The sequence below is a fragment of the Heterodontus francisci genome, chromosome 3 (assembly GCF_036365525.1).
Source record: "Heterodontus francisci isolate sHetFra1 chromosome 3, sHetFra1.hap1, whole genome shotgun sequence".
NCBI lineage: Eukaryota > Metazoa > Chordata > Chondrichthyes > Heterodontiformes > Heterodontidae > Heterodontus > Heterodontus francisci.
The window spans coordinates 22,464,646-22,491,404 of NC_090373.1; the positions used below are offsets into that span (position 1 = coordinate 22,464,646).

At 44.5% G+C, this 26,759-nt stretch overlaps 1 protein-coding gene across 10 annotated transcripts in view; it reads left to right on the plus strand.

Annotated features, from left to right (window-relative positions):
• dst (dystonin) overlaps positions 1–26,759 on the plus strand; it is a 666,855-nt gene that overhangs the window by 603,214 nt on the left and 36,882 nt on the right. For all 10 annotated transcript variants that reach the window (XM_068020163.1, XM_068020162.1, XM_068020167.1 and 7 more), the window contains 7 exons: positions 5,866–6,025; positions 7,762–7,956; positions 12,401–12,529; positions 17,133–17,276; positions 18,336–18,524; positions 19,099–19,225; positions 25,915–26,075. In XM_068020163.1, the coding sequence (XP_067876264.1) occupies positions 5,866–6,025; positions 7,762–7,956; positions 12,401–12,529; positions 17,133–17,276; positions 18,336–18,524; positions 19,099–19,225; positions 25,915–26,075 (1,105 nt within the window). The remainder of the gene's footprint in view (positions 1–5,865; positions 6,026–7,761; positions 7,957–12,400; positions 12,530–17,132; positions 17,277–18,335; positions 18,525–19,098; positions 19,226–25,914; positions 26,076–26,759) is intronic.

Here is a 26,759-nt window from a genome sequence, read left to right on the forward strand (position 1 = left end):
ACTATTCATTGCTCATGTGCCAGGAAACCACCTGCAAAGCAACAACAGCTGTCTCACAGACAGAGCTGTGACTTATCCAAAGAACGTTTTCTCTGTGGCAGTCCTTACCCACATTGGACAGAGTGTCCTGCTACTGGTAAACAGTGTAAAGCTTGTGGAAAACCCAGCCACTTTGTTCGTATTTGTTGCTCATCAGTAAAATCAACTACTGAGACCAATTCCAGCCGAAGGGTGTCACGTATGCGTACCACAGCAAAAGGGTAAGAGAATGTAGCTAATGGAGAGGTGGATGATCCTGAACATACTGTTGAGTTCGCTCTCAGCTACAGCAAACAGCCACGTGTGACAGTGACCATTGGCTGCTCGGACGTAGATGCTCTCACAGATACAGGAGCATCTGTCAATGTCATGGGAGACAAAACTTTCAACGACTTTCCGGACAGCAAGAACCAGATTGGAATCTGTGTTGATATTCAATCACCAAACCAAGCCATACAACGTGAAAGACACTTGACACCGACAGTCGATGACATCATAAAGAAAGTGCATGGTACTAAACACTTTGCTAAACTTGACCTCAATGCAGGCTCCCATCAAATCCATCTTGCAGAACAATCGAGATACTTCACTGTATTCTTCACTCACATTGGATTTTTCTGATACAAGAGGCTCAGCTTTGGAGTCAGCTCAGCAGCTGAACTATTTCAGCACATGATTCAATCTACACTTCGAGGACTTAAAGGCACGCTGAAAATCAGTGATGACATTCTCATCTGTGGCCGCACAGAAAAGGAACTCGGGACGTGCCTACACGCATGTCTACAATGTCTCAGAGACTGTAACGTCACCTTAAAGACAAGTTCTTGTTTAATTAAAGCTGAATTGACTTATTCAGTGATGTGTTCAGTGGTGAGGGAGTGTCCCTAGATCCATGGAAAGTTTGAGCCATAGCAAATGCTACAGATCCTACAAATGTGCAGGAAGTCTGGAGTCTGCTGGGACTAATCACATAGTACAGTCTTTTCATTCCTGATTTCACTACGCTATCTGTTCCCCCCAGCCCCCGCTACCCCACCCCCCACACGATCTGAGAAAAGAGATCACCAATTGGGAATGGACTAAATTACACAAACAGACTGTCCACCAGATCAAATAATGTTTATCAGCAAGTTGCATAAATGCCTATCTTGAACCCTGAGAAAACCACCCAGCTAGTCATGGATGCAAGCCTGGTTGGCTTAGGTACCGTTCTCGTGCAGGAAGACAAGACAGGTAACCCAGCAGTCGTTACGATAGCAGGCAGATCACTAATGCCATGGAGCAAGGTTATTCACAAACAGAGAGAGAAGCACTCTCAATCACATGGGGTATCTTACACTTACATGTCTACTTGTATGGGAGCGGGTTTGAAGTAATAACCGATCATAGACCACTAGTAAGCCTGTTCAACAATCCACATAGTAAACCACCCACTCGAATAGAGTGTTGGATACTCAAACTAGAAGTGTACGAGTTCCGTGTTGAGTATCAGCCAGGCAAGCTTAACCCAGTGGACGACCTTTTGCAACATTCGTTGCCAACACTCTGTCTTACTCTTGGTGAGGAAAAGGTTGCCAAACAACATCTGAACTATAGAAGCACATAAATGCAGTGCCAAAGTCACTAAAACTAGCTGATATCAAAGTGGCAACAAAACAAGATGAGGCTTTGCAACTATGTATGAAGGCTATGGAATCATGAAACTGGAAAGACGTGATCGAGAAAGCATTTATAAACAAAATCGCTCACACATTACAAGGTCTTCACAATGTTCCTAATGAGCTCACCATCACAACCACATCTAATCTCGTGTTATGCAACAACGGTTTTGTCATTCCACACTCACTAAGAGAATGTGTTGGTGACATAGCACATGAAGGACACCAGGGAATAGTCAAAACCAAACAGCTCCTCAGGGAAAAGGTATGGTTCCCAGAAATTGACCTTATGGTAGAGAATTTGCCATGTTTGCCATGTCAAGCGACCACAATGTCCCATCTTGATGATCCTGTCAAGATGTCCGACCTCCAAGACCATGGAATGAAGTCCGCATTGATTTTGCAGATTTGCCTACAGGCGAACACTTGCTTGTTGTTACTGACGACTGCAGCAAATTCCCAAATCGTGGAATTAGTTTTGTCAACTTCTATGAAAGCAGTCATCCCAATGCTTGACAAGATCTTTGCCTTGTTTGGAATCCCTCAAATGGTAAGAAGTGACAATGTACCCCATTCAACAGCGATGAATTCAGCAAATTCGCAAACTACCTAGGGTTCACTCATAGGAAAATCACACCCTGTTGGCCAAGAGCTAGTGGTGAAGTCAAGAGATTTATGTGAACCTTGAGAAATTGATGCCTACAGCTATAGCTGAGAACAAGTTATGGAAGCAAGAACTATATCACTTTCTTCACAATTACAGAGTGACTCCTCACTCGACTACTGGAAAAGCTCCTGCTGCACTCATCTTTGCACGTCTTATGCACACGTGCCTACCTGAGGAACCCCGTGGAGCTAATGATCAACATGGATGCAAATGCAGTCAAGAACAGGAGGATAGAATGAAAGTAAATGCAGAACGTAGCATGAAACTTAGAGCTACATCGCTAAAGCCAGGAGATAAAGTATTTGTGAAACATGATGGTCACATTGGAAAGCAAGCAACCCCTTATGACATCCAACCATTTGTTGTGATCAACACAAAAGGATCAATGATCATTGCTAAGCGCGGTTCACAAATCATCACAAGAAACACGTCATTCTTCAAAGCACTGAAAACACCATTCATAAGCATTGAATCTGATTCCAACATCGGCATCTCAGATGAAGACCATGAGTCAAATGAGACTACATCTGATGTCAGACGATATCCTACTTGTGAGAGAAAATGCCCACCATACTGAGTGACTGTTATGAAGTGAACTATTGTGTTTGAATTTATTGTTTACATTTTTGGAAACAAACCATTGAAACTTGTTATGTCTCTCATTTACTAAGAAGAGGATGGATGTAGTGTTGTAGTGTTTTGAAATTGTAATTGCATTGTGTACTCTAGAGACTGCTGTAGAACACACATGCTCGGAAAGTGAAAGGGAAACTAAGACACAATAATAGGAGAAGCCTTTGTATTCAGCTGCTGCAGTCTTCGTCTCTCTGTCTTTGCTTCACGTCCTATATTAACTGGGTTAAACCTCGCTCCAGTCCCAAGGACATAACAAGCTGGGTGTTCATCTCTGCTTCATCGTATTTCCCTTTTCCAATTCTCTCTCCAGAAACCACTGACTGATGTCACTGTACAATGTCTGCTTAAGTTACATGATTCACCATGACTTCAAAATAAAGCCAGGTGATGCTTCCTGCTCTTGCACAGATTTTTTAAAAAGTTCATCTCTTTTCCTGTAACTGTTTCTCTCCTAGATTTCCACTATGCAATTCTCGGTCTTTCTCTTTAAACTCATGTCTGTTTATTTATTTCCTTACCCCTTTTTCCCTATCCTTTCTCTCTCTTTCCTTCTTCCTTTCTTGCTTTTCTTTTTTTTTTACTTTCTATATTTTCTTTCTGTCTTTCTCTTAAGGTTTTTTTGCACTCTCTGACTTTGTAGAGTGAGATGTTTTTCTCTGGGCTTGGGTGTTTAAAGAAAAGGCCAGGTCCCAGCGCAGGGAACCAAGCAGAAGTCCAGCCTCCCCCAGGCAGTGCAGCAGAGGCAGTCTGGCATGAGAGTGGGAACTGGCATCAGAATGATGGGGCTGGCAGAGAACTACCGGGGTGGGGGGTGGCGTTGGCGGCGGTTAGAGATTGTGAAGCCACTGTAGCTGACAATAGGAGATCGGCTGGGATATTGTCGTCAGCATGTTTGCTGCATTTGTGCTGTTCACATCACAGTTTAGGACATCAGCCCTGAGTACATGGTGTGAGTGGATGCAATACCATCTGACAATGAGGAGGAGGGTACATGGGTTCAAAGCTGTTAAATTTATGTCATGGAGAGGGGAAGATAAAGGAATTGGAAGAGGAAATGGGGAAATTTGAGCTTGTGCTTTGTGTTTGTAAATTTTTTGTGTTATTTGTGTGATATTTTATACTTCAGGGTACAGGATGGGTGAGGGACTGTCATATGGCATTAATACTGTTGGTAGGATATGATTGGCTCAGTCACAAAAATGCAAATTGGGATCTGATTGGCCTCTGGTGACATGTTTGCAATTGGTTGAATGGATAGTGGTCTCTACGATCTGATTAGTCTAAGTTCTGTCATGTAATGTGTTAAATGGAAAGTTATCCTTGAAAATTGCAAACTGCAAAGTATCACATTCATGCACACACACAATGTTTGAAAGCATGAAACAAAGACTGAGTAAAAAAGCTTTCATGTGACCCTCTGTACGTAGAGGGTGAACGTTTAAACTGTCAAAGGTATCACGGGTTATTACCATGATTACTGTTCCAACCAGGCAATGAATGCAGTGCCTATTTCCCTTATGTGCAAACTTCTATTTAGGCTGTTACTATGTTGCTCTGCATTAACATCACAAGTCTGGATTACATAGTGCAGTTCTCCTAGTTCATTTTTAAAAGGCAAGTGGAATTAGCATCTCATTCATAAAATGTTTGCAATTAATGATGCCCTCCTGTTTAACAACCATAATAGATGCTGCCAAGTACTTAAATCTGTTTCTTATTGCAATTGAAGATGACATGTTCCAAAAGTGACTGAGGCAGAAGTTTTCATGTTCCATAATGTATATTTTTTTCTGATTTTACAAAGTGGTTCATATGAAATAAATAACATTAGAGTAATGCTGAATATTAAGATGTGTTCCAGTGGTCTGCTTAGTATGACTAAATCTTAGTAACCAGTCAATTAAAAGACCTTTGGTGAATGCCATATATCAAAGACATGTATGCACTGTAGATAATTGTGGGCAAAAAAAAGTGGTTAGATATAGATAAGTATGCAAACAAATTCTGTATCCAGATATTGAATACAGAACTGTATTCTGACCCCAGGCTTCATACGATTGTAATGATTTTACTCTCTGAAGTTTCTGACATCAGCTGAATCAGTTTAGTTCCCCATATTTTTCTCCCCTCCTGAAGATAGGTGGAGCTTACAACTTTGGTGGGTTGTAAAATGGGCAGTAGGGAATTGGTCACCTATTACACACCACACCTGATTTTTCCTTTCCATTGGCAGGGTGTGTAAGGGGCAGACAATCTGATATTACCCATTTTGCGCCCTGGCTGACGTTGAAAGTTCCGACCATTGACTGTGTTATAAATGGTTCCATATGTGAGCAGGAAGCTTCAAGCTGTTCCACCCAAGTGGGAGCTCATCACGAGTGTTCACAAGACCCTGGGGCCTGCGCTTGATCCTTGTCCGCTCAAAATATGCACTTCACAGCAAGGGCCGCTTGGATAGTTTAAGAACAAGAACCTATTTCCTGCTCAAGATCATGGAGAGCAATTCTGGCATCCCATCTTCCAGCCTGGCTGAGATATGCGAGCAATGTAGACTGAAGCTGGAATCTTGGAGCTTCCTGCTCTGAGTTGCTCAGTGCTACACTAGGCTGTGTCCTTTAGCCACTGACCTATTAGGCAGCACTTGCCAGAGTCTTCTGATCAGATTTTTAACTTAGCATCACTCCTGGGTGTAACACTTTATAACAAGTATTTTTGTATATTAGCGTTGCTTGAGGCAGAGGCAGCAAGAGTGAATTTTCAAACTAATGAGGCAACATTGCGACTGTGTGTTTAAGTTTGAAGAAGGTTCAGAAATGTCTGTAGTTGGCTAAGCTTGGGTATATACTTTCTGTGTTTCCATTTCAGACAGAACAAATTGGAGGAAGCGCTGCTGTTCTCTGGCCAGTTTACAGATGCCTTGCAAGCTTTGATTGATTGGCTGTACAAGATTGAGCCCATGCTGGCTGAAGACCAGCCGGTGCACGGGGACATTGACCTGGTGATGAACCTGATTGATGCTCACAAGGTATTGTCAACTGCTTCTATCAAAGTTGAACGGTGAAGGACACTCTCTCTCTTTTCCCTCTCCCCTCACTCCCCACCAAACCTCACAACCTGCATCATCAGCTGTCTGAGTTTATATGTTAGAAATTTACAGTGTTGAGTGACTTACTTGTGTTTCATTCAATAAGTTAATTTGGTCATTGCATTGGAGAAGTTTCTGTCTCCAAAACTTTAATGCAGTTGCTGCTCAAAGTCCAGCTTGTTCTTTTCGAAATATCTCAGATGGATCAGACTTAACAGAGGATTTACATCAAATTTTCTTTTGGATCTTTTAAAACATGGTATTTTCAGAAAGGACAGTAAGCCCTATGTTTATATTTTTAAAAATCAACTGTGAAATGCTGAGCCATCAGCTTATCATGCCAGCTCAAAGGACAGCAGCTGAGAACTGCAGAAGCATTTTTGACCAAGAGCATTATTTCCCCTCTTTCCTACCACACGCACCCCACCCCACCTCCACTTTAGTCTCTTTCACGAGGGAAATCCCCCCTCCCAACTCCCCATAGCTTTCAGTTAAATGAGGCAACACTTGTTGGTTTCGCCATGCTTTGTTTCCCAGGGGCTGTTCAGGTGAGGTAGGGCAGAGGGAAATGATCCTCTTCCTTTTTATGCAGATTGGCGGAGTTGTAGCAGCTGCAGCTCATCCCTCTGCTCTTTTGGTTTTAGTACAGGCAGTGCAAGTAACCGAATCCCAGAAACCCCCTTCACATTACAAAGAATGATGTGCATTTATATAACCACTTTAACGTAGTAAACGTCCTACAGCACTTTCATGTGAGTGATTGTCAAACAAAATTTAACACTGAGCCACATAAGGATATTAGGACATGAGACCGAAATCTTGGTCAAAGAGATAGATTTAGAGTTTCTGAAAGGAGGAAAGAGAGGTAGAGAAATGGAGTGAATAGGGAGAGAATTCCAGTGCTTAAAGCCCAGGCAGCTGCAAAAAGGCCACAAATGGTGGAGCGCTAAAAATCGGGTATGTTCAAGAGGGCAGAATTAGAGGAATGCAGGGATTTTGGAGAGCTGTAGGTCTGCAGCAGAGTGCAGAGATAGGGAGGGGGCAAGGCTGCGGGGGTTTTCAAAAATAAGAGGAGAATTTTGAAATAGAGACAATTCACAGATGGAGCAGTCTTGGAGAACGAAACTGTTGAAAGAAATATTCTTCGCCTGTAGATTGCAAATGTGTATTTTACATCACAGGGCGAACGAAGAACTTGTTTTCCTGAGGGGACGATCAGGAAGCAATGTTGTGGGGGTGAGGCTGGGAGGCAGGTGAAAGATGGTCAATATGCACTATTGTTGGTGTTCAAGGAGTAGTTGAGGCGAATAGTGTGGATGCATTTAAGGGCAAACGAAAGAAACACATGAGGGAGAAAGGAATAGAAGGTTATGTTGATAGGCTGAGATGAAGAGGGGTGGGAGGAAGCTCATGTACAGCATAAACATCGGAATGGACCTGTTGGGCCAAATGGCCCGTTTCAGTGCCATAATTCTTAGGTAATTCATATTTCAGCTATATCGATGTTGCATTTTGGACACTGGGTGTGTTGCTCTGTTTCATACACCATTTGTACTACTGTTTCCAATGGTGTTCATTGACTGTCCTTGGCCCCATTGCACTGTGCTGAGTGTACTGTGTTCCCAATTGTAGAGCCACTCTGAATGTATAATGGGGTGAAACTATTTTCTGTGCAGGGCTTCCAGAAGGAGCTGGGCAAACGGACCAGTGGTGTCCAGGCCCTCAAACGCTCTGCCCGCGAACTGGTGGAGGCCAGCCGTGACGATTCATCTTGGGTCAAAGTTCAGATGCAAGAGCTTAGTACTCGCTGGGAGACAGTGTGTGCCCTCTCTGTCTCCAAACAAGCCCGACTGGAGCAAGCCCTGAACCAGGTAAACGAACTTCAGAATAAAGCCTCCATGTGGATCAGATTACATTGAGATGGGGGGTGGTGGGGGGGGGGGGGGGGAGAGAAGTTAGTTTTCTTTACGTTGTTATGACCGAGGTTGGAGGAATGCACAGTCTTTCTCTAGTTCCACTGTTCCACTGGTCACAATGTTTGTTTAAGTATTTTATCCAGTTACCGATATGACCAATTATATACTTCATATTAGTTTCAGAATTAAAACATCCGCCAGCCAGGTTTCTTTAACAAACAACAAAATTATTGGTTTATTATAAAACAAGACTTATTCAACAGAGAAGCAAAGCTTCCTAACATCATTTGAAATTCTTTCTTTTGGGCCTCCTTATCTCGAGAGACAATGGATACGCGCCTGGAGGTGGTCAGTGGTTTGTGAAGCAGCGCCTGGAGTGGCTATAAAGGCCAATTCTGGAGTGACAGGCTCTTCCACAGGTGCTGCAGAGAAATTTGTTTGTTGGGGCTGTTGCACAGTTGGCTCTCCCCTTGCGCCTCTGTCTTTTTTCCTGCCAACTACTAAGTCTCTTCGACTCGCCACAATTTAGCCCTGTCTTTATGGCTGCCCGCCAGCTCTGGCGAATGCTGGCAACTGACTCCCACGACTTGTGATCAATGTCACACGATTTCATGTCGCGTTTGCAGACGTCTTTATAACGGAGACATGGACGGCCGGCGGGTCTGATACTAGTGGCGAGCTCGCTGTACAATGTGTCTTTGGGGATCCTGCCATCTTCCATGCGGCTCACATGGCCAAGCCATCTCAAGCGCCGCTGACTCAGTAGTGTGTATAAGCTGGGGGTGTTGGCCGCTTCAAGGACTTCTGTGTTGGAGATATAGTCCTGCCACCTGATGCCAAGTATTCTCCGAAGGCAGCGAAGATGGAATGAATTGAGACGTCGCTCTTGGCTGGCATACGTCGTCCAGGCCTCGCTGCCGTAGAGCAAGGTACTGAGGACACAGGCCTGATACACTCGGACTTTTGTGTTCCGTGTCAGTGCGCCATTTTCCCACACTCTCTTGGCCAGTCTGGACATAGCAGTGGAAGCCTTACCCATGCGCTTGTTGATTTCTGCATCTAGAGACAGGTTACTGGTGATAGTTGAGCCTAGGTAGGTGAACTCTTGAACCACTTCCAGAGCGTGGTCGCCAATATTGATGGATGGAGCATTTCTGACATCCTGCCCCATGATGTTCGTTTTCTTGAGGCTGATGGTTAGGCCAAATTCATTGCAGGCAGACGCAAACCTGTCGATGAGACTCTGCAGGCATTCTTCAGTGTGAGATGTTAAAGCAGCATCGTCAGCAAAGAGGAGTTCTCTGATGAGGACTTTCCGTACTTTGGACTTCGCTCTTAGACGGGCAAGGTTGAACAACCTGCCCCCTGATCTTGTGTGGAGGAAAATTCCTTCTTCAGAGGATTTGAACGCATGTGAAAGCAGCAGGGAGAAGAAAATCCCAAAAAGTGTGGGTGCGAGAACACAGCCCTGTTTCACACCACTCAGGATAGGAAAGGGCTCTGATGAGGAGCCACCATGTTGAATTGTGCCTTTCATATTGTCATGGAATGAGGTGATGATACTTAGTAGCTTTGGTGGACATCCGATCTTTTCTAGTAGTCTGAAGAGACCACGTCTGCTGACGAGGTCAAAGGCTTTGGTGAGATCAATGAAAGCAATGTAGAGGGGCATCTGTTGTTCACGGCATTTCTCCTGTATCTGACGAAGGGAGAACAGCATGTCAATAGTCGATCTCTCTGCACGAAAGCCACACTGTGCCTCAGGGTAGACGCGCTCGGCCAGCTTCTGGAGCCTGTTCAGAGCGACTCGAGCAAAGACTTTCCCCACTATGCTGAGCAGGGAGATTCCACGGTAGTTGTTGCAGTCACCGCGGTCACCTTTGTTTTTATAGAGGGTGATGATGTTGGCATCGCGCATGTCCTGGGGTACTGCTCCCTCGTCCCAGCACAGGCATAGCAGTTCATGTAGTGCTGAGAGTATAGCAGGCTTGGCACTCTTGATTATTTCAGGGGTAATGCTGTCCTTCCCAGGGGCTTTTCCGCTGGCTAGGGAATCAATGGCATCACTGAGTTCCGATTTGGTTGGCTGTATGTCCAGCTCATCCATGACTGGTAGAGGCTGGGCTGCATTGAGGGCAGTCTCAGTGACAGCATTCTCCCTGGAGTACAGTTCTAGGTAGTGCTCAACCCAGCGGTCCATCTGTTTGCGTTGGTCAGTGATTATGTCCCCCGATTTAGATTTGAGGGGGGTGATCTTCTTGATGGTTGGCCCAAGAGCTCTCTTCATGCCATCATACATTCCTCTGATGTTTCCGGTGTCTGAGGCCAGCTGAATATGACTGCATAGGTGTTGCCAGTAGTCGTTTGCGCAACGCCTAGCTGTTCTTTGTGCAGTACTTCTGGCTGCTTTAAGTGCTGCGGATGTTAAATCGCTGGGGGCTTTCTTGTAGTTCAAAAGTGCAATGCGCTTAGCGGCTATGACAGGTTCCAGCTCTTCATTATGAGATTGAAACCAGTCTGCATTTCTCTTCGCACTTTTGCCGGAGGTGGTCAAAGCTGACTCATAGATGGCGTCTCTGATGTGGGCCCACTTGGTCTCAGCATCCCCTGTGGGAGTGTTTTGAAGGGCTGTTACAAGTGAATTTAGAAATTTTTGTAACAGCTGTGGGTGAGAAATTCTGCTCGTGTTGATGCGCGGGTGGCCCTTCTGCTTGGAATGATGCAACTTCTTTGGTCTGTATATATATATATGGAAGTATAAATATATACCCTTCGAGAATAATGTAACATACACATGCACACACACTGAGGTTAAAGGAAAATGAAAAAATTGGCTCTGCAGAGATCAACTTTTAAAACAAATACTTTGGCCAAGTTATTGTCAATTCTTGAAGAAAAAGGATAAGATATGGAATGTTCCAGATGGCCTTTGGTCTGGCGTCCGGGTACATGTAAACGGCTGTCACTGGGAACTTTCTGCAGCCGTTCTGTTCAGGAGATGTCGAGGAGTAGTCTTGCAGGCATTTTGGGTGAATTGCTGTGTCTGTGGTTTCTGCTATCATGTTGGATTCTCAGAAGATTTCCCAAAACAGATGGAAAGGGATGAGTTGGGTGGCTTCTCTATTAGCAGGCTACACGGCAACTGAGTGTTCAAACAGTTCAAGCCAAATCAAAAAGCCAAAACTCCTGACAACCATAAACCTAGACATGTGACTTCTCTGTCAACAACTCCAATAGCAGCAAGGCTCCTTATGTTTATTTTAGCACTTCATTGTCTCTTCCAGTGTTTTTTTATTTTAAAAAATCCAAGTGTCCTTCCAGTAACCCTTTTAAAATAAAACAAATCCAGACATCTCCTTGGTCTTTCAAATGAACCAATTTTCACAATCTTTTAAACACGAGTCCTCAAAAAATGTTAATAATGGAAGCACCTTCATGACAACATTAAAAAAATAGATTTTTTTTTAAATTCCCGATTTTCTCCCTCCTAAGGGCACAGATTCTTCACTATTGCAGAATCACCCACCACCCCCAACATTTCATCCAGGTGGGTCGCTTACAACATGTCAGTCAAGAAAGTGTGTGTGTGTTGCACTTTGTGTCTTGTGCTGTGTGTTTGTATGGTGCGTTGTGTGTGAGTGTATGTGCGTGAGGGGTGGGTTGTGTGTGTGTTGTGCTTTGTGTCTGTATGTGTGGGCTGCATTTTATACAGGCCTGAACGTCGGGAGCTATGACCGGGTGGGGGCATGAAGATTGCCCCGGGTGAGGCTCGTCACGGACCTCGATGCCGGCAGGGCCCATCCCAATCTCCATGGAGGCGGGGAGGCCTTGTGGCAGCACTCCCGCTCCCCCCCCACCCCCCCTCAGTGCCTGCACACAGGCAGCTGATGTCATTGCCAGTGACGGACAGGCCGCCCCCTACATGTGATCGGGGGTGGGGGCCCGGCCCAGCTATCCAGCTATTCAAATGAGCTGCTGCGTTTGGAATCGCAGCAGCTCTTTGGCATGCAGCCTGGGTGTGCAGGCCGGCAATTTTTTCGGCCGCCGCCAATTTCGGCCATGGATCTATAAAATTCAGCCCTGTGTGTGTATGCTGTGTGATACTTGTTTTGTCCATTATTTAATCTGGGCACACCAACGGCAATTGTGACACCCCAACTGCCCTGAGGTCAGCTAACTGTATCACAGTCCAAAGAATTAATCTCAAGTCCTTCTCTCAGTTTCACCCTTGATGGTGCTTTTAATTACCTGAACCCTCAGCCAACCCTCTGCATTCAGTTTGAAGGAAGCTTTTTTAAAATTAATTTCTTTTTCTTCTCTCCTGTTTTTGTTCAAGATACATGTTAACTTCTGGCTGCCAAGTTGTGACTGGTCTGACAGATATATGTTGCACTTACAGGCTGAGGAATTCCACTCTACTGTGCATGTGTTGCTGGAGTGGTTGGCTGAAGCTGAACAGACCCTTCGTTTCCATGGTGTTCTTCCAGATGATGACGAGGCCCTCCGTGCACTTATCGAGCAGCACAAGGTTGGAAAGAACCTGGGCCCATAAATAAGCTTTTAAAATGATTTACGCCAAATAAGCCTTATCGGGACTTGAATAACAGAGAGCGCATTGCGATAAGGTTTTGGAGTAAATAAGGCTATAAGCCATGATCTAAACCACTGCTGCTACAAAATTTGTATGTAGCTCAACAATGGCGAGGCTTTCAGGGACATGTTTTATCTACTCGGTAATATTTCTTGGTGTGTGAGGTGGGGTGGGGAGTGGCGGTGGTAATAGATACTGGAGAGTTTGCCAGGAGACATCCAGCAAATCCTACCAGCAGTAGATCTGTTTGTACTGCCTAGGGTTGAGAATGAATGATTCATTGACACTCCTGTCACTCTGTGATGCACAACAATCTTCCAATCATGGATAGGCTGTTATTAGAGGTGCTCTGAATTTTCTTTCTGTCCCACTGTCTGACTCTGGCTGGGACACCAAAGCCCCCCTCCTCCCATCCTCCCCTCCACTCCCGACCCACAACTCCCAGCCTTGGTTCCTTGCTTGAGTGGGAATTCTTTGTATGTGGACTTAAAGAGTGAGTGTTGGCAGAAATTGGACCCATTCAGGGAAGGGGTATTATTCTGAACTCCATTTACTGAAGAGCATTAGAAGACTGGGCTCCACTCTCTCTGCCAGGAAATAGTTGTGGCAGTGCCAACAGCTTGAGGCCCTAATCAAACTGAGGTCGGTGGGGGGGAGGGATTCAGATACCCACAAGAAACAAAACAGATTTTTTTAAACCCATGATTCCGAAATGTTGGGCAACTGTTTATATGAAACTTGAATGTGTGACAAATAAAGAGGATCCATGATGAGGAACATGTGATATGATTTAGTGCATTGTCCTATTAAGTCCTAAGTCAGGTTTTGAGTGACCTTCATTCAGTGACACATGTGGAGTTCAGAGCAGATTCTGTGTTCTGTTCATTTTCACAAAATGTGTGGGATGAAGTTAGATGTAAATAATCATTTTAAATGTAAGCTTTGTTGGTGCATAGGTTCCAGTAATATAAGAAGCTTAGAGTTCCCATTGCCATCTGTTTTGAACCGTGATGTAGTGTCCGTGAAATATTTCATCGAGATAGCAGGGGTATTTTAACCCCCCCTCGCCCCCCAAAAAATGGGTGGGTTTTGGTCAGCTGGAGTTTAAATTTTTCAAAGTCAGAAGCTCGACCCCAACCAGCCCACTTCTGCTTTAAACAGAGGCAGGTAGGAGGAAACAGGCAACCAACCCACTCCAACGCTGTGTGCCTTATTTGTATCCACCATTTGAAATTTAATGCCTTGGGAAACCCTCTAGACCAACTAAGGTGAGGGACTGTTGTATCCAGAGGTAAGTGCTGGATCCAGTGTGCCTGCTTGGCCAACACCCTGTGATCGGACACCCCCTCTCCCCCACAACCCTTCCAATCTCCCCCAAGGCCTCTGACCTCCCCACTGCCTCTGTTCCACCTCCTCCCAACCGCGCCGCCTCCCCCTCCCCCCCCCCCCCCGAAAAGACCTACAATATCCCCCAACCTCCCCCCACCATCACCTCCCACTTCCTTGTCCCCGCAGGACCTTGCCCCAACCCCCTCCTGGGATCGGTTTGACATTGCCCCCCACACCCCCCAGTTGGGGCACAGACCTAACCTGTCTTGTGGTCTCTGCCATTATGGTTCCCACCCCCACCCCCGCCGGCCGCCCCTTCCCTCCCTGATTGGAAGCCAAACCTGTCAATCAGGTTTTACGCCCAAAAGTCAGCCTATCGGTAGCGTCATATGCACACTGTAGTGTTAACTTAAAATTCTCTCCAATGTGTCTTCAAATCACTTTTAACTAGTAGCCAGTTTGGTCCAGTTGGTTGTACTCTTGTTTCTGAGTCAGAAGATTGTGGGCTCAAGCCCCACTGGACCACACAATATGCATTAACACTTTGTGCGCTGGCACAAATGAGATGAGAAGTTAGATTCCGGCCTGTTCTGCTTGTTCAGGTTGATGCACAAGGAACAGGGAATTCTAGGCTTGGGATCAACATTTCTCTCAACCAATATCATGAAAAAATCTGCAGTTTAACTGGTTGTTTGATTTGTTATTTGTGGGACATTGCAAATTGACTGCTGTGTTTGCCCCACATAACAACAGTGACTGCACTTCAAAATAACTGATTCCATCTGAAGCGCTTCGGGACGTCCTGAGGACGTAAGGTGCTATGTAAATGCTAATTCTTTCTTTAGTCAGGGGATTGATTATCTTGTGGTTTTTTTTTCTTCTCTCTAGTGAAAGAGAGAAGATAAAGGGGCACGTAAATACTTCGTAACAATAGAAAGTGGAATGATTTTTGATAGTGATTTCAACCCGATATTGGGGCAAATGCAAAATACTTCAGATGCTGGAAATCTGAAATAAAAAGAGAAAATGTTGGAAATACTCAGGTGAGACAGCATCAATGGAGAGAGAAACAGAAATAATGGGAGACAGAGAAATTGGGGGAATGAAATAGGATCCTTGCAGAAAGCAGGATGGGAGGAAATGTAATCAAGGTAGCTGTGAGAGTCAGTGAGCTAATAGTAGATATTGATTGTCAACCTGTCTCTGGAAATGGAGATAGGGACATTGAGGAAGGGAAGGGAAGATTTGGAGATGGACCACGTGAAGGCAAGAAAGGGAGAAAATTGAAAACAAAGTTGAAGAAATATTCCAATTTGGTGTGAGAACAGGAAGTGGCATCAATACAGTCAATGATGCACTGGTGAGGGAGGTAATTCAGGTACGACTGGATCAAAGAAAGTTCCATGTATCCCACAAAAAGGCGGACATTGCCAGGCCCTGTATTGGTTCCCATCTGTTTCTCTTATCATAAATGCTGCCTCACCTGCTGGGTATTTCCAGCATTTTCTGTTTGTATGTCTATCTCAAGTATGGAGTGGGTTGGTGGAATTTGCTCCTCCATGGGGCTAATGAAGTCTTTCACTGATTTGGATACATTAATACTGTTTTTAGTCCTGGAGAAGGATGTTTACATTCAGTTTAGAATCTGACACCCTTGTATGTACTGATAACAAAACCCACCTTGTTTAATCTTTCAAAAGTTTCCAGAACTTCAAGGTATTGGAAAATATAGCATTGTCTGTCCATCCACTCTCAGACTGTGTACAAGCATTGTGCATGCCCAGCTTTTTGCACCTTTGAAAAATTTTAGCCAGTTCTGTCTAGATTTTGGTGAGGGAGAACCACTGTGAATGGTGTTGGGTGGTTATCAATAGCAGAAATCAGTGAGGAGGTGGTGCCACAAGAGGTTTGGAATGTAGTGCCGTGTTGTTTGCATGAAGAAACTCAAATTCCTTTACTTAGTTCTTGGTTCAGGGTCTGTATTGGAGCATCAGCCTGGGTGGATTTGCTGAGTTTGAATTATTTACTGTCCTTTAAAAAAAGAATATTTGATTCAATAACACCAGGGTGTGAATCCAATGCCCTTATTAGCACACTCGACAATGTGCATAATTTTTTCTCTATGCCAGTTTTCCATCTGTTGCTGTATAGGAGGCAGAATGAAGCGGAGATGTCAGTTGTTCGTTGATTTGGGAAGAAATAGGTGCAATAGACTGCGAGCAAATTGGATAATCTTACAGCAAACTGTCTGAATTTTGGGCTGGTTTTGCTGGAATCGGTTAAATAAGGTACTTGTTATAATAAAAAAAGCTTTGGCTACTCTATTTTTGAAAAAGTTACCCAATACTGCAGTGAGTCTGTCACTGTAGGTAGTGCAGCAACATTACAAACTGTGCTCCTGCACACAGCTACTGGTGACTATGATTTACGCCGAGCATAGAATCAATCTTACAGCACAGGAGGAGGATATGTGGCTCGTGGTCCCTGCACCGTTACCGCTTGTAGTAATTAAGACTCACAACTGAAAGAGTTTAATAAAAGCAGTGATTAAAGACTGACTATAGAAAGAAAGAAAGAATAGCATTTATATAGCCCCTTTCACAACCTCAGGACATCCCAAGGAGCTTCACAGACAATGAAGTACTTTTTTTTTTGAAGTGTAGTCACTCTTATGTTGGAAAACATGGTGACCAATTTGCACACAGCGAGGTCCCACGAATGGTAATGTGATAATGATCAGACAATCTGCATTAGTGGAATTGATTTAGGGATAAATATTGGATCCTGGGAGAACTCCGTGCTCTTGTATTTCTAAATAGTGTCATGGGGTACTTTTATGTCCACCTGAGAGGGCTAATGAGGCCTAGGTTTAGTGTCTTATACGACAACCGGCCCTTCCAACAGTGCAGTGTTCCCTCAGTACTGCAGTGGTGTGTCAGCCCAGATTTCTACGCTCAAGTGGCTGGAATGAGTTAGTGGAGAAAGTGCAACCACTGAGCCACAGCTGATACATTGTGGAGGAAGTGATCTAAACATTGAAACTTTGTTCTAAATTTAGTCTTCTGCATATGTATAGCTTGTCCTTCCTTTTCCCTAGCATGCAAAGCTAAGATTTTGAAGTTTTTTTTTGATGAGTGCAGCTGGTGATTTCCAGAACAGATGTTTGATCTGGCACTGATGACTGAATTGACTTTTGCTCTTATGTTTTAAGGAGTTTGTGAGGAAACTGGAAGAGAAGATGATTGAGCTGAACTTGGCAGTGGGTATGGGAGAGGCTATCCTGTCTATCTGCCACCCGGACTCTATCACAACCATCAAGCACTGGATCACAATAATCCGAGCCAGATTCGAAGAGGTGACTAATTTGAAATAGAGATGTAACTGAGTAGCTGCGTACAGTTAAAATCATTTTTAAATGTGGCAGAGCGATGGACTGTTGTTGACTTTGAGTCACCAGGGCATTGCGGAATACATAAAGTCATTCGTTTCAATTTAACCCTTTACTACGTGTGTGTGTGTATATATATATATATATATATATATATATATAGTTGTAAATAATAAAACACACAGGCTGTACACACACTTCAAGTGCAGACACACACTTAAAAGACAGGTAGATTTTCAGTAACAATAGTGGATTGCCCGCCCATTTTACACCTCCCATCACCCTGGAATTATTGTGGAAATCACTGGTAGTAATCCCACCTTTTGTAATTTGGAGAGGTGATTGTGCTCACTATCTCTCCCTGCTGCAGTGGTGTGCCTATGTTTCAGGTTCGAGCCTTTGCTTTTCCTTGTTCTTCTCCACCCCGTCTCTGGGTGTATATTCTTCCAGGAGCAGCCTGCTCCCAGATATCTCCCAATGCTGCTCTTCAACATGCTGCTGTGAGGTGTGCAGGAGTGCTGTGGGGTGATTGGACACTCAGTTATTATTTCAGTTGTTATTCTCTTCTGCTGTTGACCAAGAAGAGAAACATGCTGTGTGGTGAATTGTGACATTGAAGACCATTTTCCTGTTCGTCCCCTCGAGCAGTTAATGCTATGTCAGTCAACACAACTGGGGACCAATAACAGAGACAGCTGATCCAACTTTGTGTAGATGGAAACAGTTCCCAACCTGTGGGGACAATGGGAATGCCCAATAACATAACCAGTTAAGGCTGCAGTGAGTGATTTGTACGTGGTTTGTGGAAGGACAAGGCCAATGAGTTAAATGGTAATTTCCCTTTCCATTCTTATGTTATACGGCATGACACACCAAACTCCCAGCTTTCCAAAATCAAGCCATGTTGGCTTGTTGATGCTGTAAAGTGCTATTGTGCAAGAGTAAAAAAGAAAAGCACACATTTTCAAATGGTTCTTAAACTTGAGAGATTTTTTTGGAATATTTTGTTTGTATTTAAAATACCAGGTCACTGCATGGGCTAAACAGCATCAACTGCGACTCGAAGCAGCTCTTGCCGATGTTATTGCTAATCAGGAGTTACTGGAGAACCTGTTGGGTTGGTTACAGTGGTCGGAGACAATACTCACTCAGAGAGATCAAGAGCCACTTCCACAGGAGATCGAAGAAGTCAAAACACTTATTGCTGAGCACCAGGTAATCACCACTGAAACTGGAATCTAAACTTGTGCATTCAGTAATATCCAGAGACCTATGCTAGACATTTAGAGAAGAGTATAACAATTTATATACATTTTACCTGGGTGACACAATGCAGCATTCTTCTTGATTTATTACGTCGGTCAGTTCCCTTGAAGTCTCTGGTAAGTGGAATTATGCAGTTCAGGAAGCTTCGAAACCTAGTCTGTCCTGAATCACGCAGTGGTAATGGTGTCTGCACCTCGAATTAGAGAGGGGCAAAATCAGCCAAAGTGTCTCCTTACGATCATTTTGCAGACATGCTTGTTGGAATAAGCATGTGTGGATGTCCAATGAGAATAGGATTTGTTTTGGAAATGGTGCATCAAACCACACTCCCTGTGATCAGGTAGACTGACAGCAATCACCATTTAGGCTCATATGTGAAGACTAGCCTCTTGGATGAGTTGCTTCCAACCCACTAAGTGTAACCTTACTCCTGTATAAGAAGCAGGAAGAACACTGGGAGGGGGGAGAGGTTCTCGCCAATATTGCCAACATGTTTTAATAAATAAAATACTTTTAACCCCAGACGTTCATGGAAGAAATGACCAGAAAGCAGCCAGATGTGGATAAAGTAACAAAAACGTACAAGAGGAAAGTTGCGGAACCGACCCAGATTGCATCTCACATTCCTATCATAGAAAAAGGAAGGTCAAGTAAGTGTTGATTTGCGTTTGCATCTAAATATCATTTTACGTCGTAGCATCTGTTCATTTTCAATAACTTTCATTTTGGGCTTGAATGTAAAGTGAACCTTGAGTAATGGGCCAGAATGTTCTTGTCAGTATACCAGTGAAGCCAATGGCATTCGCCATTGTTTAAATTGTACAGGAACTTCAAGCAAGGGGCAGATCATGGTTAAACGCAGGAGTTTCTGTTCCAGTTGCATCACTAGTTTTATGAAAACGGTGTCTCCCTGTCTGGCTCACCATTGGAATGCATTGAATGGTGTGAAGTTGCTGTATTTGTGCAGTAGATTATGAACTAAACTTCTCACAGAAAGTTAAATTCTTGTCATTTCAAGTCTAAGTACCCTTTTCATGATGTGATAAATGTTAATTACTGCCAATCATCCTCCCTGGCACTGAAAATTAACTATTACAAGTGTGGAATCTCATTCCTTCAGGTTTTAATTGGTCCTGGAAATTTTAAAAATGTAAAATTTCACAATGCTTCAATTTGATCGGTTAAGAAGATACACAGTTGCTTGACTTGTTTACACAGGTCCCACCCAGATGCCCCGTTTCCTTCACGGTAATGTTATCAACTCCCACTTCCAGCAGCTTGCTGTGCAAAAAATTAAAAAACCTAAACATGCAAGTCTCATGAGCAGCAGATGACATTAGATTTTGACCCAATGTGATGGTGCTGCAGATCAGAGCACAGTTGGGCGTGTGCTCGAGGACCTGTACTGTTGGTTTCTCAACACAAAAGCAAAATACAGCGGATGCTGGAAATCTGAAATAAAAGCAGAAAATTCTGGAAATACTCAGTGGGTTTGACAGGATCTGTGGAGAGAGAAGCAGAGTTAACATTTCCAGACTGTGACCCTTCATTAGAAAATTTGACTCCAGTTTGGATTGAAGGCCAAATTTCTACTGAAATCTACTGCTTAGTATGGGCGATTGTGTCAGTCACAGCTTCAAAGCTTGGTCTATGGGTCAGACGTCCATTCTGAGAGTCTACCGTATCGGGAACGGTAGCACAGTGGTTACTGAATTAGTAATCCAGAGGTCTGGACTAATGTTCCGGAGCCATAAGTTCAAATCCCACCACTGCAACTGGGGGAGTTTTAATTTATTTCATAAATCTGGAATAGAAAGCTAGTCTCAGTAATGATCATGAAACTACCAGCTTATCGAAAATCCCATCAGCTTTATTAATGCCCTTCAGGGAAGGAGATCAGCTCTCCTTACCTGCTCTGAACTACATGTGACTCCAGACCCACAACAATGTGGTTATAGAGTCATAGAGTTATTTACAGCAGAGAAGGAGGCCATTCTGCCCATCGATTCAATGTCGGCTCTCCATGGAGCAATCCAGTCAGTCCCACTCCCCCACTCAATCCCCCTAATCCTCCAAGTTTGTTTCCCTCAAGTGGCGATCCAACTTCTTCTTGAAGTCATTGATCATCTCCACTTCCACCATCCTTGTGGGCAGCGAGTTCCAGGTCATTACCACCTGCTGCATAAAAAAGGTACTTCCTCATATTCCCCTGCATCTCTTGCCCAGAACCCTCAATCTGTGTCTGTTGACTCTTAACTGCCCTCTGAAATGGCTTAGCAAGCCATTCGGTTGTATCAGTCTGTTACAGAAAAGCCGAATAAAATAAAACCAGACAAACCACCCGGATCAACCTAGGCACTGGAAACGACAATGGCACAACCTGCCAAGTTCACCCTGCGAAGTCCTTCTCACTGACATCTGGGAACTTGTGTGAAAATTGGTAGAGCTGACCCACAGACTAGTCAAGCAACAGCCTGACACAGTCATACTCACAGAATCATACCTTACAGCCAATGTCCAGACTACTGCATTACCATCCCTGGGTATGTCCTGTCCCACCACCAGGACAGACCCACCAGAGGTGGTGGCATAGTGGTATAGAGGCAGGAGGGAGTGACCCTGGCAGTCCTCAACATTGACTGGACCCCATGAATTTTCATGGCATCAGGTCAAATAAGGGCAAGGAAACCTCCTGCCCCCCCTCGGCTGAATCAGTACTCCTCCATGTTGAATACCACTTGGAAGAAACGCTGAGGGTAGCAATGGCACTGAATGTACTCTGGATGGGGAACTTCAGTGTCCACCACCAAGAGTGGCTTGGTGGCTACTGACTGAGCTGGCCAAGTCCTGAAGGACATATGTGCCAGACAAGGCCTGCGGCAGGTGGTGAGAGAACCAACAAGAGGGAAAAACCTACTTGACCTTGTCCTCACCAATCCACCTGTTGCGGGTGCATCTGTCAATTGTAGGAGTGACCATCACACAGTCCTTGTGAAAACAAGTCCCGTCTTCATACTGAGGACTATTGTGTTGTATGGCACTACCACTCTGCCTTTTCCCCGGAGCCCTGCACATTCTTCCCTTTCAGATAACAATCCAATTCCCTCTCGAATGCCTTGATTGAATCTGCTTCCACCACACTCTCACAACTGCATTCCAGATCTTAACCACTCGCTGCTTCAACAAGTTTTTCCTCATTTCACTATTGCTTCTTTTTCCAATTGCCTTAAAACTGTGCCCTCTTGTTCTCGATCCCTCCACCAATGGGAACAGGTTTTCCCTATCTACCCTGTCCAGACCACTCATGATTTTAAACACCTCGATCAAATCTCCTTTCAACCTTCTCTTCTCCAATCTGTCCACGTAATTGAAGTTCCTTATCCCTGGAATGATTCTTGTGAACCTTTCTGCACTCTCACCAATGCCTTCATAACTTTCCTATAGTGTGGTGCCCAGAACTGGACACAATACTCCAGTTGAGTTTGAACCAGTGTTCTATACAAGTTTAACATAACTTCCTTGCTCTTGTACTCTATGCCCCTATTAATGAAGCCTAGGATACTGTATGCTCTATTAATCGCTCTCTTAACCTGTCCTGCCACCATCAATGATTTATGCACATATACACCCAGGTCCCTCTGCTGCTGCACCCTTTATATTGTCTCTCTGCGTTCTTCCTGCCAAAATGAATCACTTCATACTTCTCTGCATTAAGTTTCATCTGCCACTTGTCCCCCCTTTCTACCAACCTGTCTATGTTCTTTTGAAGTTCGACACTAGCAATCTCACAACCAATGGATCACATCAAAACTCTGCAGTCCTGCCACATCCAGTCATGAATGGTGGTGGACAATTAAACAACTAACCAGAGGAGGAGGTTCCACAAACACCCCCATCCTCAATGATGGGGGAGTCCAGCACTTCAGTGCAAAAGACAAGGCTGAAACATTTGCAGCCATCTTCAGCCAGAAGTGCCAAGTGGATGATCCATCTGGCCTCCTCCTGAGGTCCTCAGTGCCACAGATATCAGTCTTCAGCTAATTCAATTCACTCCACATCATATTAAGAAATGGCTGAAAGCACTGGATACAGCAAAGGCTGTGGGCCCTGACAACATCCTGGCTGTAGACTTGTGCTCCAGAACTAGCTGCACCCCTAGCCAATCTCTTCCAGTACAGCTAGAACACTGGCATCTCCCCAACAATGTGGACAATTGTCCAGTCCACAAAAAAAAGGAAAAATCCAATCTGCCAATTGGATCAACCATCAATAAAATGATGAAAAGTGTTGTCAGCAGTGTTATCAAGCGAAACTTACTCAGCAGTAACCTGCTCATCGATGCTCAGTTTGGGTTCTGCCAGGGCCACATGGCCATAGACTTCATTACAGCCTTGATCCAAACGTGGACAAAAGAGCTGAACTCCAGAGGTGAGGTGAGAGTGACTGAGTATGGCAACAAGGAGCCCTAGCTAAATTGAAGTCAATAGGAATCGGAGAAAACTCTCCACTGGCTGGAGTCATACCTAGCACAAAGGAGGATGGTTGTGGTTGTTGAAGATCAATCATCTCAACTCCAGGACATCACTGCAAGAGTTCCTCAGGGTAGTGTCCTGGGCCCAACCATCTTCAGCTGCTTCATCAATGACCTTCCCTCCACCATAAGGTCAGAAGTGGGGATGTTCGCTGATGATTGCACAATGTTCAGTACCATTCACAACTCCTCAGATAGTGAAGCAGTACGTGTACACATGCAGCAAGATCTGGACAACATTCAGGCTTGGACTGATAAGTGGCAAGTAATATTCGTGCCACACAAGTGCCAGGCAATGACCATCTCCAACAAGAGAGCATCTAACCATCTCCCTTGACATTCAACAGCATTACTATCGCTGAATCTCCCACTGTCAACATCCGGGGGAAGGCTACCATTGACCAGAATCTGAACTGGACCAGCTCTATAAGTACTGTGGCTACAAGAGCAAGTCAGAGGCTGGGAATTCAGCAGCGAGTAACTTACCTCCTGACTCCACCAAACCTGTCCACTATCTTCAAGGCACAAGTCAGGAGTGTGATGGAATATTTCCCACTTGCCTGGATGTGTGCAGCTCCAACAACACTCAAGAAGCTCAACAGCAGCTAGGACAAAGCAGCCAGTTTCACTGGCACCCCATCCACCACCTCCAACATTCACTCCCTCCACCACCGACGCACAGTGGCAGCAGTGTATACCATCGACAGATGCACTGTAGCAACTCGCTGAGGCTCCTTCAACAGCACCTTCCAAACCCGCGATCTCTACCACAGAAAAGGACAAGGGCAGCAGTTGCATGGGAACGCCAACACCTCCAAGCTGCACGCCATCCTGTCGTGGAACTATATCGCCCTTCCTTCACCGTCGCTGGGTCAAAATCCTGGAACTCCCTCCCTAACAACTCTGTTGGTGGACCTACACCACATGGGCTGCAGCTGTTCGAAAAGGCAGCTCACCACCACCTTCTCAAGGGCAATTAAGGATTGGCAATAAATACTGGCCTCGCCTACGATGCTCACATCCCATGAACAAATGGGGAAAAAAAGGCGAATCTGCACAGCTGAGTGCAGGTTAATGTACCAGGGTTTCTGGTCAATGTGATGTAACCTCACAAATGTGAAATAGGTCGTCATTATTTCAGTGGGTGTAAAAGCATAGGGTATTACTCAGTCATTTGATGGATCTTGAGTTTGGGAAATTGGAATATAGAAATGTCACCCAGCTTGTTTCGGCACTGGGATTGAGACTACTATTGAACGAGCAGTGATTGTACTCAGCAATAATTTATGCACATTTTTCTGTGATAACTTTTATCCTTGGAGCACAAAAAATGTGATATAAGATCACTGCATTTTTGTTTTTTTTTACCCAACAAGGTGAGGGATGTTAGCAGTGCTGAATGGAACACTTTCCCTCTAGCACTCAGTGTTGGCATGAAACACTCCCAGGTTGTACATAATTCAGGGTGAGAACCTCTCCACTCTACTGAACAGTATGGGGAGTATTCTAATGCACTCCAGCCGGTGGAAACTGGGCAGTATGAGAGTTAAAATCAAGGCACGAGCTTCAAATCTATGTAAATTGCATAGATGGTACCCCAAAGCCTTTATTAGGACCCACTACTCAGAACATCCACTGTGTACACTCAGTTTGATTATCAGTTTATATTACATTCCAAGCGGACTTCCGAATGATAGGAACAAATTGAACCATATAGTTTATTTTAGATTCAGTTCAGTGTTATAAGCTATTTCATATAAGATTGTACAGGAATAGCAGCAATTTAATGTCTGAAACCGGAATTTTACTTTGGGCGGGAGGCCCCACCCACGAGCCGAAAAGTTGGTGGCAAGCCCGCCTCCGCTGGGCCTGGGGAGCCGCACCGGTATTTTTCGCTCACCAGGCTCTTAATTGGTCTCGGCGGGACTTCGAACTCCTTGAGGTAGGAAGTCCCACCTGATGGAGCTGCCAGCCAGTCAGAGGGCCAGCAGCTCTTAGTCCCAGCAATGCCCCCAGAATCGGCTGGGTGCCAGCAAGGCAAGGTGGAGTCGGTTAGGTGGGGGGGTGGGGGGGTGGCTGGGGGTGTGTTGTACATTAGGGAAGGTAGGGGCTTTGGGGTTGGCCCTCCGTGGGACACAGGGTGCCCGATCAGGAGTGTTTCCCCCCCCCCGTCTGCCTGCTCCAGCCCACAAGAAGGCTGCCCGGTTTTACCAGGCGGGGTTCTTGGGGCCTTTACCATCTGGCTGGCAAGGGGAAAATACCCGCGTTTGTGGGAGGAGGCCCTTAAGTGGCAGTTAATTGGCCACTTAAAGGCTCTGATTTGGCCTGGGGCAGGCGGGCCATTTCTTGCCGTTGCCACCCTGTGTAAAATTGCAGCGGGAGTGGGAGGGAGTCGGGAACAGCCCCCGCGCCTCCCATTCAACTTTACGCCCCCCCACCACCAGCCCACTCATTGGGGGCCCGTAAAATTCCAGCCAGTGTGTTTCATCCTTGTACAGAACCTCAACAGGAAAAAGTGTATTTTTATAAATCGATTTCTCAAAACTTTACCAAGTAAGTACTCTTTTAAAAAAAAAAATTACATCTTTGCTATATGTGGGCTTGTGGGATCGTTGAGTTTGTTTTGGTGCTCCTTTATTCCTTTGCAGTTTAATTTAGTGTCACTCGGATTATTTGCTGGGTAGGAGGCTCATGATTTTGATGGATACCAAGGTCCCACATTATAAATGTTAGCAGCAAGCCAGATCCGAATTGAAATCATCCTATCACTAAACTGTCATTGACGGTCTGGTGTGGCTTCTCTTGTAGGGAAACGATTCCCGGCACGGGCTCTGTATTCACCTGCAACGCAGACCATTGAGACTAAAAATCCACGTGCTAACCTCCTCGTTAGTAAATGGCAGCAGGTGTGGTTGTTGGCTCTGGACAGACGACGGAAACTGAATGACGCACTGGATAGGCTGGAGGAGGTAAACATTTAAACTTGTCGATTGAAAAATTGAATGGAAGGACAACCAGCAAATTCTTTTTAAGTCTGTGTTCTCTCAAACGGAATAAAACCATTTTGAAGACTTTACATTGACAAAGGATAATCCTTCAATGTAAAATGCAGACTTTTGAATGTGGAAATGGCTTTATTCCTTAAGTGATGTTAAAAACAATTTGCTGCTTCAGCAACTTGTTACATGTTGGAATAAACCATGGTTTTTACCAAATGAGCCATAAGGGGAATGCCTGTATTTTAACAAACAAACCTCATGGGGATCTCCTAGCTTTTACAAAATTAGCCTTATGAGGATCTCCTGGACGTTTTTCCTGATCCTATTTTATCATTACATTTTTTTTTAAAGAGAATTATATAAATCTTGAGTGTGGCTGGTTTTGCTTTAAACATTAGCACAGATGTAAACCGTGATAACTTCCCAATGGGTGACTTTTTTCCACTAATTTATGTATGCAGAGCTCTCTGTCGTAAAGATTAAAACTGGGAAATAACCGAGTTTGATTATTTATACCAAATGTCTAATCATGCAACTGGAACATTTTTAATGTTTATGTAAGTGAGCAATTAAAATGCTTTGTTGGACTTGCTTACTTTATTTGGCAAACTGGCTGTTTCCTTCATAATACAATATTATAAACTTAAATACTTT